At 48.7% G+C, this 16,817-nt stretch overlaps 2 protein-coding genes across 8 annotated transcripts in view; one reads left to right on the forward strand and one right to left on the reverse strand.

The window, feature by feature from the left end:
• Window positions 1-8,639, forward strand: part of AAGAB (alpha and gamma adaptin binding protein) — a 91,923-nt gene extending 83,284 nt beyond the window's left edge. For 2 of the 3 annotated variants that reach the window (XM_079910320.1, XM_079910319.1), the window contains exons 8-12: window positions 470-574; window positions 1,031-1,080; window positions 1,731-5,314; window positions 5,641-5,820; window positions 8,357-8,639. In XM_079910320.1, the coding sequence (XP_079766446.1) occupies window positions 470-574; window positions 1,031-1,080; window positions 1,731-1,808 (233 nt within the window). In that variant the 3' untranslated portion in view covers window positions 1,809-5,314; window positions 5,641-5,820; window positions 8,357-8,639. The remainder of the gene's footprint in view (window positions 1-469; window positions 575-1,030; window positions 1,081-1,730; window positions 5,315-5,640; window positions 5,821-8,356) is intronic. The other variant, XM_079910318.1, reaches the window with a different exon arrangement.
• An 843-nt stretch (window positions 8,640-9,482) lies between these two features.
• SMAD3 (SMAD family member 3) overlaps window positions 9,483-16,817 on the reverse strand; it is a 118,385-nt gene continuing 111,050 nt past the window's right edge. For 3 of the 5 annotated variants that reach the window (XM_079910300.1, XM_079910301.1, XM_079910303.1), the window contains exon 8: window positions 13,431-16,040. In XM_079910300.1, the coding sequence (XP_079766426.1) occupies window positions 15,577-16,040 (464 nt within the window). In that variant the 3' untranslated portion in view covers window positions 13,431-15,576. The other 2 variants (XM_079910302.1, XM_079910304.1) reach the window with 2 other exon arrangements.

Here is a 16,817-nt window from a genome sequence, read left to right on the forward strand (position 1 = left end):
AATTGTGAACAGTGGTATCTGTCCTGACCACCTTCTATGGTTGTCAATAACAGATGTGAAAATATTTGTTGACCAGTAAAATATGGTATAAATTTCAGGCATTTATTGAATCTGTGGACCTTAGCTCAGGGCATGACCTTTAGAATTGGAAACATGTAAGTCTGAATCCAAGGTCACACTTATTAGCTGTGACCTTGAGCAAGGTCACTTGATCTCTGAGCTCTAGTTTTCTCTAGAAAAGTGGAAACAGAATTCCTTGCCTCGTTACAGTGTTTTACGGATAAAATGAGTTACTGTTCATTTGTGAGGGCCCACTACCAGCCAAGCAGGATGCAGCACCGTGAGCTGTACAGCTGGTCCCCAGTGGGCACTCACTCAGTGGTAACTTTCATCAAAGCCAGATTGATTGCTTTAGGATTCTGTGTATTTAGCACATACATAAATAATGTGTGGCGAATCCTTATTTCAGATCCCACGTTAGACCTGGATATTCAAGAACTAGCCAGTCTTACTACAGGTGGAGGAGATTTGGAGAATTTTGAAAGACTATTTTCAAAGTTAAAAGAAATGAAAGGTAATCGGATCCATTGTGTCTAACAGATTCCCGTATTGATGCTCCTCTATTTTATATAGTAGGATTTTACTTTGTAACTGCTGATTGCATTCCATGCTCTGGCCTCATCTGAGAAACTTGGGTACTGGAGGACTGTGCCATCCTCTGGTAGTAAAAATTTCCTTGGGAAAATTTTCCTCTTTCTTCATTCTTTTTCCTCTTACTTTCCCTTCTTTTGCCTGTCTCTGTTTCTTTCAGTGTGTCTCATTAACATGGAATCAGTAAGATCCCTACCAATTTACTCACATCATTCTCATCTGGAAAATTTGGAAGACTTAAACTTCCTAACAGCTATAATGACTACACCATAAATGTATCTGTGAAACCCATTTCCCACCTTCTAGTGTTAGAACATCCATGCATTCCAGATTGTCCCGTGCTATTAGATGAATTTCTTAAGATATATTTTCCCCCTAGACAAGGCTGCGACGCTTCCTCACGAGCAAAGAAAGTTGCATGCAGAAAAGGTGAGAAAATCAGTCAGGTATTTATTGAGTACCTACAGCAGGTCCAGTGCTATAAGAATGGTATATCACACTTGTTTACTTCTAAAGCATCTTCCTGTGAACTTTTTGTTGGCTATTAACTTATAACTAATTGAATATTTACCCAGTAGTGATATAATTGCTGCAGTCAAACCAAGATTTTCCAGTGTATGTTGAGTGACGTGGAACATTGAGACTCAGGATGTTTGCCTTCTTAGCTGTTAGGCTGGAAAACGCTTAGTTATTTGGTTTGGTTTGGTTTGGTTATTACCAACACAACACGTTCTTGGCAGGAAATGTATATGGTTTATGGTATTCCATTGTATAAATGTGTCATAATGTACCCAGTTTCCGTTTTGGACATTTAGGTCATGTGCCTTTTTTTTCTTCTGTAGTGAAGCTGTGTGTATCCTTATACATCACCTGTGTAAACAGCTCTGATTATATCCTCAGTAAAAAGTCTAGGAGTAGAAGTCATGGGGTCAGGGTGTTCAGGGGGTTTTGATAGATGTTGCCTGAGAGCTGGAGGGCAGGGTGTAGAATTTTAAGTCTTAATCAGTTCTGTGTATAACATATGAAACGAGCTGAAATTCGGTTGTTGCCTACAGTTTGTTGCTTGCTTCTCTCCACAGGTGGCCAAAGCTTTCTGGATGGCAATTGGGGGAGACAGAGATGAAATTGAAGGCCTTTCGTCCGATGAAGAACACTAAATTATTCATGCTAGGGCTTGACTACCAAAGACTCTAGCTCCCTCTACCTGAGCTACTTCCCTACTCAACCCAGTCATCTTTTGCTGAGCTCCCCATCATCATGTTGGCCACCTGACTTGTTTATAGGCTCCCGTGAATTTTAGTTTTTAGTAGGGGGTAAAGCAGACATCTCTCCTCCCTCAGAATATCGTGGGGGAGTGAGAATGACAATAAGGAGTGAGGAATTCTCAAATACACTTTTTTGCTCTAGGAACAGGGGTGGGATGAGGCTCCAAGGCCTGTGTGATGGGACCAAGTTAAAGGCGAAGAACCACCAGGCCATTCCTGGTCAGTCTTCTAAGCAGCGTTCCCCACGTTCACACGTGATCACTGCAGATCGGGAGCCTGTGCCACCTTTCCTGGGTTCTGGATTCTTTCTGTCAAGGAACTTGCTGCTCTGAGGTTTGATGCTTTTGATGGGAGGAAAGATTTAATCTGTGCTGTAGTATAGACTATGTGCCAAAGCCACTGGCCCTCAGGTTAGTCTCTAGCTGGAAAAAAAAAAAAAAAATGCATCTGGGCATTTCATTTGAAGTACAGTATCTGAGCTCATGCTAGAAAGTATTGAGAAACCATTGTGAATTTTTAGACTGTAGTAAATGATGCAAGGGTTTCCCACTCTGGTAAGGATAAAATAAACCCTCCTCTGCCAAGTGGTGGGTCTGTCGGTATGCGTGTGTAAGAGAGAGAGAAGCTTAAGGAATTCCCTCTGTAGGCCACTGAGACGGTATGATCATATCCTGAGATTTTTGCATTAGTGTTACCGTGGAGAAAGTTTTCTTTCTTAGAGTTCGCTACTTGAGATGGCAGAGCTGTGTTGTCACAACTCACACCCTCAAAACAAGGCAAGTTTCCTTTTCTCTTTCTGAAAGCCAGAGATCACTGCCAAAATAGTAACACTAAGGAGTGGGCTTGGTGGGAAAGGATATGAAATGTTAGGCAGTGAATCCCTGAGTACCTTGTGTTACTTCCAGGGCTGGGTGGGTCACCTCTAGAGGAACTGATCACCAAGGGGAACGTTTCCAGAGGAAGAGTGGGAAATAGAGCAAATGTAATCCTTATTTCTGTTTTCGTAGGCACTTTGTAATGCATGTCATGAGCCTTTACTGTGGTAGTCACTGCCATGGCTCTAAACTGGCTCAGGGCACATGGCCTGAGAACTGCTGCTGGCCTAGTGTGGGTAGGAACCTCTTAGGTCACCAGCAGAAACAAGTTTCAGACACCTTTGTGCAACACCTTCTAAGCACTGCAGAACCTGACAGATGGCAGAATGACTGGAATGCTCCAGGTTCCGGGCCAGGGTGACTGCAGGAGGGAAGGTTTCAGTGATTGGAGCCATTCCAGGGAACATTGGAGGCTATCTTGCTTGATACTTGTTTCTTTTTCTTTCTTTTCTTTTTTCACTATCTGAAGGTCTTTGAGACTGTAGTTTACCATCATTCCATCAGTGTTTCTTTGAGGTAACTGCATCAGCCATTGACTGGGAATATAAGGGAAGCTGGCCCTGGGGTTGCAAGATGAAAGGTGGAACATATTTTTCTTAAAACATGAAAGGTTTCAGAAAATACATTAGGTCACGTGGTTAGGGAAAACAAACTAGAAAAGGCTGTGAACTTGATTTTGTGGATTAAACAAAGCCAGGTGATTAAAATGTGATTTATTTATAAAGTCTGCTTATGTGTATTTTTATGATTTTGTTGGTTTTTTGGGGGTGGGGTGGGGAAGCCTTCCTTTATTGGATTAGGCGTAAACAGCAAATAATCTAAGAGTTTGTCAAACTCACTCTTTTAGAATCCACCATTTAAATGTATAATATCAAGTCATGTTTTCAAGATCTCAGCTATCTGGGGGTATTGGCCCCTTCTAGGGGAGATGTGAGATTAAAGTGTCCAGCGGTACCTACTAAAGGCCCATTTTAAGAAGAGTGATCATGAGCTAATAGTGTAATAAAAATTGCATTCTATCTAAAGTGACCTATGTACATGCCACCATAAGTTATTATGGACTGTCCATCTGGGATTTAAAACAAGAACCTCGGCTTTTTTTTTTCCTTAAACATTTTTCTATTTGTGTAGCACGGTGTCTGGCACATAGTGGGCACTTAAAGCTGGTTTGGACTTGCATTCAATAGTTTTGATGACCATGATCCTAAAGTTTTAAGGTCCATGAGTGTTGGGAGGTAGGGAGAGATAAGAATAAACTTTTTACTTCCCTGAGAAAATCATATGTTATGTAATAATTTTAGAGTGATGAAGACATAGATATTTTTATAATTTTAAGATATGTTATCCTGCCAGAATATGAGAAGATTGACAGAACCAGTTTGCTTGCTCTCTTTTTATAGAACTTGGCCACATCTAATTCAGAGAAGCTGGAGATTCAGGGATGCTAGACTTAGATGGCTGAGTAATATGGGATGTGGTTCAAGGCCCATAGAGCGTGTCAAGCCATTACTGCAAACTACTTATAACAAAGGAAATGTGATCTGTTGCTAACTTCGTGTTCCCACCATGGAGAGGTGAGGATAAACATTTTTGCCGTGGCCTGTCAGATTCCCTTAACCTTGGGTCAGTCTCTTGACAGTGGCCATCGAGAGAGCACGTGGAGTGCCCCTTGCCCTGCCTTGGCCTGCCGTGGAAAAACAGTCTTTGAAGAATCACTGTCTAAGGGTAAGATGAGAGCTCCCTGAACTATTCTGAGCTGGAGTGTTTGCTGATACAAAGCTAAATTTAGCCAACATGTGTCCAGTGTGGTCAGCGGTTTGATTCATTGAACGTTCTGACTGATGGAGACCGAGAATGCTGGATGAGTTAAGAGCTGCCTTTCACCCCCGACCCAAAAAACTTTAAAATAGGCAAGACAGTTTAGCTACAGCATTCTATCATTATTATACCCATCTCATAGAGGACTGTAGGAGGAGAAAGTGTGAAAAATCAGGTCAAGTGTACCCCCTTAGTACAAGATTTAAAAACAACACTGTAACAATTCACTTGCCCATAATTTGTATGTTCCTGAAAGCATCATGCTCACAGTGCAGGGCAAAGTTCTAGTTTTGACTTAGATTCCACTTGGGGTTTAGTTTAGTGATCCATCCTTGCCCCTTTGGCATGTAAGCTCTTGCAGAAAGGGTCTTAGACGTTTTCTAAGTTTTATATTTTGGGCATTACCTGTGCCTGTTATTAACATCACCAGCCTTGCTCCTAATGTAGGTGTCTTTATTCAGAGTTAAGTGTGTGTTACAGTTCCTCTAGTATAGGAAGTATCTTTCTCGATTCTGAGGTGTTTCTTTGATTTGCAGAATGAAGAATTGAAATGAGGTGATAGCAACAGCGTGATCTTTTGTTGAACACTACTGAGCCCTGGTCCAGCTCTAAATGATGTGCTGTTCTACTTTGTTTCCTGTTGGAAAAGTATTGATTCAAAACCTGGACTTAATGGTTATAACTAACTGCATCTTTAGAACACAGGTTTGGGAAGAAAACTTTTTTTTTCCTCTAAAATCCTTTTTTATCTGTGTATATGTTGATAGGCTCAAATACTTGATCCTCACAGCTATAAATCTGCGAGGCATAAATGGGTCACAGAAAGCCTCCCGGGTTCTCTCCTGTGAAGCACGTGACCAACCACTGCCTCTCCCTTTTCTCTTATCGACCAGGTGGCTTTAATGCTACAAAATGTAGGCTGAGTGAGGCCTGGGGTAGGAACTTTATGGAAACAGCAGCATAATTTAGGAGAGAAGAGTCTGTTCCTTTGAAGCCCAAGGACATGGTCTGCATCAATCCTGTTGTTCCAGGAAATCTCAGGAAGTCATTAATGGTGTTAGAAGGCCTCAAACTGGAAGTTAAGGACGAGCAACTGCAACCTGTTCCTTGATCCTGATGAGAGCTGAAACAAGGACTCCGTGCAGCCAGCACTGGCTGGGACCCTCCTTGGTGACAGACTGTGCTGGCCGTGGCCGAACCTGCAGACTTGGGTAAGGACGTGGGTTCTGTTCCCTAGCAGCTCATTGTCTAACTCAGGTGGGAGAAGGGGGCGAGCAAAGTGAGGCTACAAAAGGTCGAATGCTGGGCAGGATGTGAAGAGTGCTGTGTCCAGCCTTAATTGCTGTGGAAGGAGAGCGCCGAGTGGGTTGGGAAGAGCGTGATGTGCATCTTGGAGCAGTGGTTCTCAATCATGAGCCCACGTCGGAATCACCTGGAGGGCCCCACCCCAGGACTTCTGATTCAGGAGGTCTGGGGGAATGTGGGTTTCTAACTTTCCAGGGGATACTGATGTTGCTGACCAGAGACCACACTTTGAGACCCATTGACTTTGAGGAAGTGATGCTTGACTTGAGCGTTTGGGGATAAGAATTTGGGCAGATACGTGGATGAAGGCTGCAAAATTCTTAGTGGAAGCTATGGCATGAACAAAGGTATGGAGATAAGAAAGCAAGGGGTTATGTTGGGGAAACCCCAGTAGTCCAGCTAGAGAAATGGTGGTAGATAAGGATGGAGTGATGCTGAGAACCTTGGAATTCCGCTTTGTGCCTACTCGGGAGGTAATCAAGGAGCCAGCGGGTTTCGAGTAGAAGACATGTAACTGTAATTAATTCCAGGAAAATCTGGCAGCAGGACTAGCCAACACCAATTGATTACCAGTCTGCCTGGAGAGCTGTGTTGAGAAGGATTCTGAAGCTGAGAATGGACCCAGCACTGTGATGAGTGGTTTTTGCATGGATAGAGAACTAGTGAAAGTTGGTAATTTTGCCCTGTACTTGCCATCCCTGGACTAGAGGGTGACAAATTAGGAGAATATTGGAATAGCTGTGATAAAAGGTAATCAGGAACTTTATTTTGGTGGTATTCCTTCAACCATACATAAGGACTTGTATAGGACAGCACAGTGAAAATGGACGGAAAAGACATTGCTAAGGTAAAATCTACTAGATACAGGCACCAATTCATTCAGTGAATCCAGCAAAAATATGTGGTGGCCAAAAGCAGCTGAGGATACAAGAATAAGATATAGACCCTGCTCTCAAGGAAGAGTCACAAAAGGCTTCCTTTCTGAAGCGAGTCTCAGAGCATTTGGGAAGGTTAGCCCGGTGCATTGGTGGTGTCAGGCAGGGTGGGAGAAGCAGGGTGTGGACTGGTGTGATACATGAGGAACTGCGCTTAACACGACACTGGGTTGCAGGGGCGAGGCAGCAAGCTGTGAGAGCTGGACAGGGGCCAGGTGGTAAGGGTCATGTGGCCCATGTTAAAGGCCTTAGAATTTGTGCTGTGGACTCTGGCGCCGTCTAAGGTCAGGGAGGCCACTGGGGGCAGTGTGGATGGTACATTTATGGGAAAGCAGGCTGGAGGCTCAAAGAGTGGTTAGGAAGCCATGCAGTTGTCCAGGTGACAGAGGGCCTGGAGTACAGGGCCGAGAGCACGGAGGGACAGGGCTGGTCGGATGTGGGGCGTGAGGGAGTGGTGGACGACTGTGACTTCGTGGCCATGGGCTGAGTAAAGGATTTTGATAAAGCGGGACTGAAGGCCAGGAGAGGGCGATGGTTCAGTAAGGGCAAGGATGACTTCCGGTTTTTAAACTGAGTTTTGAGGCACTTGTGGCACCTCCACTTACCAGTAGCCAGCAGGCTGTTGGATATGAGTCTGAAGCTGGGGATTGATGTTTGGGCTAGAAATACTGATTTGGGAGTCCTTAGCATTTACGTGGCTTGAAATCACACAGGTTAGATGAGCTCTCTCAGGGAGGAATGTCAAGAGTACATACACTGGTCTGGGGATACCCCCATGGACGGGGGAGGTGCAGGCCTGAGAAAAAGAGGAGAGCGGACATTCAGGGCCTTTCCAAAAGGGAGGCTGGATCACCAGGGGCAGCTGCAGAGGTGGGAGGTGGCGGGGAGCAAGGAAAAGAAAAGCATCAAGCTGCCCAGGACTTGGAGAAGGTGGGGCGGCGGGGGGGGGGGCTCCCGATAAACACAGAGAGTCAGGAAAGGGAGCTTGCTTGGGCAAGACGGGAGATGATCCAGTTTGGGGGAGTTGTTTTGGATCGCGTTTCACAGGCAGCCGGAATTTAAAGTTGTGGCGCTCAAGGAACAGGTTGGTTTAGAGGTAGGGATGTGCGAGTCATTTTGCCGAGAGACTGACTAGATAAAACCTTGGGGAAAGTCGTTTAGGGGCGGGAGGCTAGAACTGGCCAAATAACAATGAAGGTAGGGATTTGATGTAGTTCATGGAGGCCAAACCTATAGGCACGTGGGTGCCATTCCTGGGAAATCTGCCTCCCTCCTGGTACAGCATGTGTGGACTCCGGTGAGGTCCAGGGAGGGAAGGCTGCTGTAGAAGTGGCCCAGCTAGAGAATTACGCCAGCTCCCTTCCGCCTCCCCGAAATTGTTTATTCATTTTCATCATCCTGTTTCTTAATCCACATCAGCTGGGGTCAGTGTAAGATTCGGCCATGGAAAACAGTTTTGAAGCCTCTTTCTCCTTGGGCGTTTGGAATTTAAAATGGATTTTCACAGGAGCGAAGTCATGTGAGCTGGAGAGTGTGGAAACCTGCTTCTTTCGGAACCTGAAACCTACCTCCATTGCCTGTGGCAAGATTAATCCGGTGGCGTCCACGCACTTGCCAAAGGCTCTCAAATACAAAGGGAATGAACGCGAAGTAACAACGCGGAGACAGCGTCGCTGGGACTTGTGCAGCGCTGGGAGGCGCGCCAACTGGGAGACTGGACACCTTCACGTGCCTGACCCGGAGGCTCCTGCTATCCCTGCAGGACTGGCTGGCACTGCGTGTTGCCCTCGGTGAGTGAATGAGGGCAGCGGGGCTGTGGCAGAATGGGACCTGGCACATCCTTGGTCAAAGTGCACTTGGGCTTGGAGACACGTTTCTCTGAAGCCCCTGGGGCCCTTTAACCTCTCCTCTCCACTCAGACATGGCAGCGAGAATGAGAGCGAGCTTCTGGCGCAGCAGCTTTTCAATGAAAAGTTTATTAGAAGGGCACTTACAGGGGAGAGAGAAGGAGAGAGAGGACACAGTTCTTTAACAATAGGGGGTACAATGCTTAAACAGGTGCTCTGCTCTTAAGATAAAAGTTAGAAAAATCTAAAACACTATAAATACATACATGCTTTTTACAAAGGTATTAAAAGGTCAGGCTGGCTGAGAAGGGAAGGTAATCAACATCCTCCGCGTTCTTTTTCCCCACCCAAACGCACACCCAAACAGGCGTCCTGCCCAGAACAGCCTAGTTGCAACAGCAGCACTGAGGGTGAATGAAGGCTTCCTGGAGGAAGATGGCTTCATCCCTCTGGACAGTTCTCACCCCTAGGAAGGGAGAGGGGCTTGGTTCAGAGGCCCCCACGTAAGGGCCTGTATTCGACTCTGAGCTGCCTGTGTCACATGCTGCCACGTGGGGAGCCAGCCTGGGTCAGTCGTCCCAGGTGCTGAGCCCAAAAGCCACTGCACCCTCTACCAGCGTTTGGAACTGGCTGTGCCCCGTCTCTTCCCAGCCACTGTCCTTGGGAGGAGAGCCTTTTCCAACTTTCTTCAAAAAATTAAATAGTTATCTGTCTTGAATGGTTTTAAGAAATTATTACATAAATATAAAAACACCAGAATGCTCGAGTGTACATTACTTTAGCATAAAAGAAAAAAAATTACAGGATCACTTGAGAGAATTTCTCAATCCAGTTTACACAATACGCGAGTTTTTGCATGTGGTAGCTGTGTTTCTGAAAGGTTGCCTGTAGCGCAGGTCATTTCCCCGCTCTTCCATCAGAGGTGCCTCATTTTTGATCCATACGTTTTTCTGCTTTCCCACCCACTTGCGGAGTGGCTGATACTCCTGAAAGACTGTCACTTGAAGGGGTTCGAGAAGGGAACATCTGTGCCACACCAAGAAAAATGGTACAACTTAGCCGTGTTGAGGTTTTCTTCTAGCAAAGATGTAGATTTGGGAAAAACTCCCAACTGTGCCACGTAGTCACACAGTAAGACACAGGGCCCGGAACCAAACTCATGCCCTCTCTTGCTACTTGGTAACCCCCTTGGCAAACAGTCCCCTGAGCAGTCTGCAGATTCCTGTCCCTCCCTTCTCCTTTTAAGGACTACAGAGAGTGGCCTAATGAGAGCTCTAATGTGAGCTCTCACCCCAGAGACCCTCACGGAGCCTCAGAAATGGCAGCTTGGGGCTGAGAATGAAATCAGATATCTGCCGTCTCCCCAAGCTACTCACATACATGCATGACATGCACGCGTTACTTAAAGAAAACCTTTTTCTGCGGCGTGAGTAAAAGCATTTAGCCCTGGAATACGTCCAAACTCTAGGAAGCCAGAGGGAGATGGAGAAAAACAAACTAAGCACAAGATACGTGCTACAGCTCATTCCAATACATTAACAATGATTTAAAAAAATAATCACCATGGTAAATAAAAAAATACAGCACAGACAACATAAGGACAATGGAAAAGTCTGCCAGCAGCCTTGCCCTCATGTCTGTTCTTCCTAAGAGTCCAAGTCCCCGCTCCTGACTCTGGGCTTGTCTCAGAATGTCAGATCTGCAGCCTGCCAGGAAGGTGGCCAGCAGAGAAGACTGGCCAGCACAGGCCTGTAACCCGAACCGCTGGGGCGGCTACCTACTTGCACTGGAAGGCTCCAAGTACTAAATAAAGTTAGGAGGGGGGAGGGAGTGGGCGGAGAGGAAAGGGAATACAAGCTGGCTCCTGAGGGAGGCGCTGAGGCCAGGATCCAGGGCCCCCGCGCTCTAGCTGCTCTCAGGTCAGCGTCAGCACAAGCCGCAAGGTGAAGGTGGCTTGGCGGGGAGCCCGGGGCAGGGAAGCGAGGCACGTTGTGCAGCCTGGACAACGGCACTGAAAAGGGTCTCCAACAGCCACCGTCACCCCCCAGAACTGCCCCGATTTCCTCCTGCCCCTTGCAGCTGTCCTTTAAGTTTTTCAATGTATAAATGCCTTCAGGCAATAGGATTTTTAAACTATTTTTATGACTTGAAGGACACTAATATTACATGTGCCTCAAAGCCACCTACGCAGCCTCTAGGGTGGGAATGAAACCAGATCCTAACCTCTGGGTACAACCAAATTTCTTTTCAATGGTGCTGAAGGTGGGCTTTCCCACTTTTTCCTCTCATCCTCCTCCAGCAGTCTAGTCTATAAAGAAAAAGGGCCAAGCAAGTAGCTCTCGGAAAAACACAAAATTAAAACTTCACGCCTCCTAGAAGTAGCCTTTAGCTTTGAGCACTGAGGGTTCTGAGACACCATCCAAATGCAGCCAGATGTGACCAACAAGATCACCCAAATTGGGCTGTACCTGAAGCCGGTTCCCAAGTACCTGGGGGACAGCTGTGCGCCGTAGGAAGCCCTCACAGGAGATCACGTTAGCAGGTGGAGAACGCGGGCCCTCAGAGACTGCTCTCCTTGGCTTCTAGAGGGGGCACCATGATGGCTTCAGCCGAGGCCAAAATGGAATAAGAAGTCATACCATGAGTCTCAGACCTGACTGGGAGCAGGAACACACATCCAGGAGGTTCAGATGATTTCCTGTATCTAAAAGAAGCAGTCCACCATCATTTCATACCAGGCACGAACTTCAGACTTGCAGTATCTGGTCCCCTCAGGTGGAGTGAGGGACTACACACCGTCTCCGGCTCTGTGTCGACAGTCCTGCGCAAAGACCAGTCCAGGTCTGGCAAGGTACTCTTGTCTCTTCCTGTGTCCTCTGGAGGCTTGGCAAGCAGCTCTCCTACCTGGAAACTTCAGGGCTGGAGCTTCAGAGGCCTAGGATCCTGTAAGTGAGGCACCCAGGAAGCCCCCAACATCTCTACATAGCATCAGAAATGTCATCACATTTGAGGTTTATACCTGCCAAAAGTGTACACTTTCTTCCCTTCACCTGCAATTAAGACAGGACTTCCATAGGAAATCCCTTTATTTTTCCTGGTAGAAATCCATGCAAAAATATGGGATAAGTCATTTCATACAAAAACAGCAGCAAAGTATAAAGTACCAATTGCAAGTGGCAATTCCATCTGCTGTATTCTGCAAAAGGCCAGTAGAAGAGGGCTCTTTTTTTTCTTTTTTTTCCAGTTGAAATAACTTATAGTAGTTTCCTCACTAATTGTCACTGGGAGCAGTACTTATTACACACTGTAACTGCTAGAGTTGTCACTGATGATCCTCTACTGTGAGCTAGATAATCTCATATCCCAGGGGAAAGATGACAGACCTCTTTGCACCAAACCTGCAATTTTCAAAGGTGTAAAAAAATTTAATAGCCCTTTCATTTGCTTTTGTGTTGGCCTGAGATCTTTCCCTCCTGGTGAATTTGCTTCTGTTAATTTCAGCTTCCAAAAGTGCTGGCAGGTGTCTTCTCAACAAAACCTGGAAAAGCTTCACTTTGGGGGAGAAGTTGCTGGGTCCCCCTCTGGTTTCCCAATCAACGTGCCAACCCAGGGTTTTTTTGTTTTTTTTTTTAAATATAAAACAAAGGTTTAAAAGAGCATACGATAAAGTTCATTTAATTAACGCAACTGACTACATCAGCCAGTGTAGCCGAATGCATGAGAAAGCGGAGCGAGCTCTTACAGGTGACCGGAGACCCGCGCACCGTGGTGGTGCTGCCTCAGCCCGAACACCATTGCGGACGACCGCCTCCTGCGTCCCGGGAACACTTCACATCATTCAAATCTCTTTGAGATTACCGTGATGCTACAACTATACATTGCCTACGTGCCTGAGCCTCGACAGATCCTTCCAACTGCTGAAAATGCAGACAACTTTAAGAGTGTTTTTAAAGAAGAGGTGTCACCACCTCTTCCCACCGGTCCCTGTGTGCTCGGTTCTGGACACACTCGCTCACACCAATCAGTATGCTCCCCGAAGGGTGGAGACAGACAAGACCCCTCCCCACCCCAAGTCAATTCAGCCCCCAGGGTGCAAGGTCTGCCGCTGCTGGGGTTCAGGAATGCTCACTGGAAGAGGAGGGCTGGGCCCGAGGTGCGCTTATACCCCTGCCTGCCGGCTTCTCCCTGCCTCTAGAGTGCCCAAGGCGAATTCCGCACTCGGTCCTGACCACAGGGCCGTTTCCTGTTGGGCAGTGACATCTCAGTTTGCTGTCATTAAAAGAAAAGGGGGCTGGGGGAGGGGGCAGGTGGTAAAATACTACCTGTTTGCTCAAGCCACCAGAGCAGAAGCCATTTCTTGCCCTTCACACCAGGGCCAAAGGGCAGATGTGTTCAGCAGACACAGCTGTTCATAAAAATCCATCTCTGGGTTTGCTTTCATGTTCTGTAAAACAGGCTCGTGCCACTTTGGTTGAGGGAGAAAAATTTCTTCTTCTTTGACAACCGTGATTTGAGTTCTGATTTCTCCACCTCCTACATGGCCATTTTCCCCAAGCCCACCCTCCCCGCCCTCCCCCTTCACACCCAATGTCTCTAAGACACACTGGAGCAGCGGATGCTTGGGGAGCCCATCTGGGTGAGGACCTTGTCAAGCCACTGCAAAGGCCCATTCAGGTGCAGCTCGATCCAGCAGGGGGTGCTGGTCACGGTCTGTCTCCTGCAAGACATTGGGAAAGGGGTGGGTTGGGGGATGTTAAGAATGTCCAGAAGCACACACACACATGTCAGAATGCCTTTTCCCGCTTTGGTGACAGGCTTCTTCCCAGAGCCAGAGATACGGACTGCCTTGCTAGACCCTGTCCTGGAGGAGGTGCCACTAACTTGCTGAAACTGCCGGGCCAAACTCCAAGCAGGAAGGGCTTTGAGTAAATCAGGTTCTCCTGCACCAGGGAAGGACGTGGCCCCCTTAAAGAGAAACATGTAAGGCAAATTCCAGGGTACCCCAGAGGCCCCCCGGTTGCCTTGATGGGCTCCTGATGGAGAACCTCAGCCAGAGCAAAGGTCTCTCTGGTCCCCCTGTCCTGAGAGGGCACCTACAGCTCCCCTGCCTTCAGCCCCGACCTACCCCCAGCAGGCCGCGATGACGTGCGTCTGCCTGATTGAGGGGTGTTTCTTACGGGGCGCCGACAGAGTCCACATGCTGTCGGTCCCCAATGTGCTGATACAATTCCCATCTATGGCCTTATTTTGGAAAATCTTACGAGCAGAGCGAGCCGTGGAACAATTACTGGAAAAAACCAAGGCACACCACACGTTTCTTTTCCCCAAAGCACTTCGTCTAAATTCGGGCTGGTTGATGACGCAGCTTGCAGGCAGGCTCCCAAAGGCCTCCACTGAGCAAAGGCTATCTGCTGAGGCCGGAGGCGCTGGTGCCAGCTGGAGGTGAGAGGCCTGGGCTCTGCTTTCAGCCACCTCACAGGAAGGGGTGAAACCTTACTCTCCTTGGCCCCGGAGACAGGAGGAGGGCGAGGCTGTTCTGGGAAGGGGCCGCACCACCAGTTAGGTTGCTCTGCGGCGCTGCCAGGTGGCAGTGACGTGGTGGGCTGCACAGGACTGGGTGTGCTGGCAGTATGTCCCGCACGGTGACACAGTGCCCCCAGGGAAAGGCTTCTGCCAGCAGGGGCCTCTTCCCAAGCACTTGAACCTGGAGGACTGCAGTGCCGCGCCAGGTCAAGAGCCGCTGGCCTGAGGTCACCACCCTGCTTGCTTGGCCTGCGCTTCTCCCGAGTGGAGGATTAGAAACGGGCTTGCAGACTCGGCCCTGGCGTGCCTGCCTGACCTGGGTGCCTGAGTGTGGCCCTCTAGACTGCAGTCTGAGTGCTAACAGGGATAAATGGACCTCCCTCTGGCTCTTTTCCACCGGGTCCATCTTTAAATATTTCCCTTCCCCAACTAAAAAGAAGATTAATTTTCTAACCTTTCAACTCTTGCTCCCTAAATGATTCAGCCAAGGCCAAAAGGTGAGCTAAAACGTCCCTCGGGCTGGGCCTTTGGGCCTGGGCTAATCTCAGGCCATTATAACTGGGTTGTAAGTTCTCCGACGGCTGACCACTCGGATAGCTCAACGGGTCATTCATCCCGGATTTGAGAGAGACCCCAGAGACCAAGGTGCTGTGTTCCCTGGCACTGTGGGGCAGACACGGAGAACAGCAGCTAAAGTACGGTAAATGAAAGAGGAGGATTTTATGGACCGAAATCCTCTAATGAGAATCTGACTTTCCATAAGTCATGCTCATCTGGATTTCATTATAAATGGTGGCCCAGAGCCAATACTGAAATGGGTTTGGCCTGGGTGCAGAATGACTGCAAAACAAAATGGATTCCAAACATCTGGAAAAATGAAGAGAAGGGGAGAGTAACTTGCAAGGCACTGGCTCCAGCTGATGTGTGGGCACCTCTGTGTCTGCCGCGGAGTCGGGGCTGGGCACACAGACCTGCCTCTAGGGGAAACTCCTGTCCAGGTGTGGAAGGAAAAGGAACGGGCTTCTCTAAGCCCACGCCAGAGTGGCCCGAGAGATTCGACAGAGCAAACCAGGGACACCCCTGACCAGTGCCATGTTAAAACCAGTATCTCAGAAATTCTGAAAAAATCATTTCTGAGCAAGTAAATTTTGTTCCTTCGACCACCCAAATCTCCTCCTCCCTTCCCGGCTTCTCAGTTTTAATATCCTAGATCCTCAGGGTCACCGGGTCAGAGATGGAGCCACAGAGGAGAGAAGGAACAGTGAGATGAAGACTTAACTCCCCGGAGAGGGTCTTCCTAAAACCATCGGCCCAAAACGAACAAGGAGGAAGACGCCAAGAGGACACAGTTCTAGGCTCAGCTTTTCCACAAATGATGCAACTTCAGGCTAGTCGCTTTCCCTCCCTGGGCCTTTGTTCCCTCATCCGCACAACAGGGACAATGCCAGCGTCCCCACCCAGGGTTGTGGTGAGGATGGAACGCTCCCAGCTCCTGAGAAACTGGGCGAGCACTGCTCAGCTCTTCCCCGTCTAGTGGGACTTGGCCCCGCTCGGATCCCTGGTCCCTCTGCTCTTCGGGGCAAGGGCCAGCCTCGCTCATCTCTGGGGAGCCCTTGCTCTGCGTTCTGAGCCACCTGCAGTCCCCGCATCCCAGGGACAAGCGCCCCAGCCCCGACCTGTACTCGGCTCCCCAGCCCTTGACGAAGCTCATGCGGATGGTGCACATCCGGGTCAGCTGGTACACGGCCTCGAAGCCCTGGTTGACAGATTGAGCCAGGAGGGCGGCAAACTCCTGGTTGTTGAAGATCTTCAGGTTGCATCCTGCCAACAGAACAAAAACAGTGCTCGTGGGGACGAAGAGTGCACTTGTCCGGAGCTCCTCTCCTGGCTAAAGCCCCCCACCCCACCCCCAGGGTCACCCGGACCAGTGTTCCCACATTAGCCACAGATTCCACGCGCAGCACCACACCGGGGGCGAGCCCACGTGGTCCCTGCCCCTGAAGCCACCACCGCCGTGATGGGGAGATGCAGCTGACACAGGTGAGGGGGGAGAGTTAAACAGTGGCCCATAGCTCCAGTTCCCAGAGCTGTGGGAAGGCTGAGGAAGCCAGTAAAGTGAGCCCAGGAACAAGAGAAACGGTTGGGAGAGGTGGGCCCTGCCCTGGGCGAAGGGGCCAAGGCAAGACTCCAGGGAACAGAGGCAGCAGGGTCACAAGCCTGAAGGCCCACGTAGTGTACAGGTATGGCCGACCTCCTGGGGAGCAGGAGTCCTTGCCCTTTGATGGAGGGAGCACCAGAGAGACGGGCCAGCTGAGAGGCTACCCGGCCTGCCGTGCCAACAGGAGTTCGGCGGAGGGTCCTGGGCACCTCCCACCAACAAATCCACCTCTGCCCGGGCCAGGAGGCAGCGTGAGATCTGGGCCACATCTTGGCCTCTGGGCACGAGGCTGGGGTGGGGTGACGTTCTCGGCAAAGTGAAGGTGTGTACCTAACTCCAGGCACAAAACCAGAGACAGGCACACATAAAGTTTACTGTAAATCTCTTGTTCGAAGTCCAACCGCCTGAGTGCCAGGAATGTGTCAATCAGAGAAATAAAA

This window comes from Stenella coeruleoalba (genome assembly GCF_951394435.1).
Source record: "Stenella coeruleoalba genome assembly, chromosome: 2".
Taxonomy (NCBI): domain Eukaryota; kingdom Metazoa; phylum Chordata; class Mammalia; order Artiodactyla; family Delphinidae; genus Stenella; species Stenella coeruleoalba.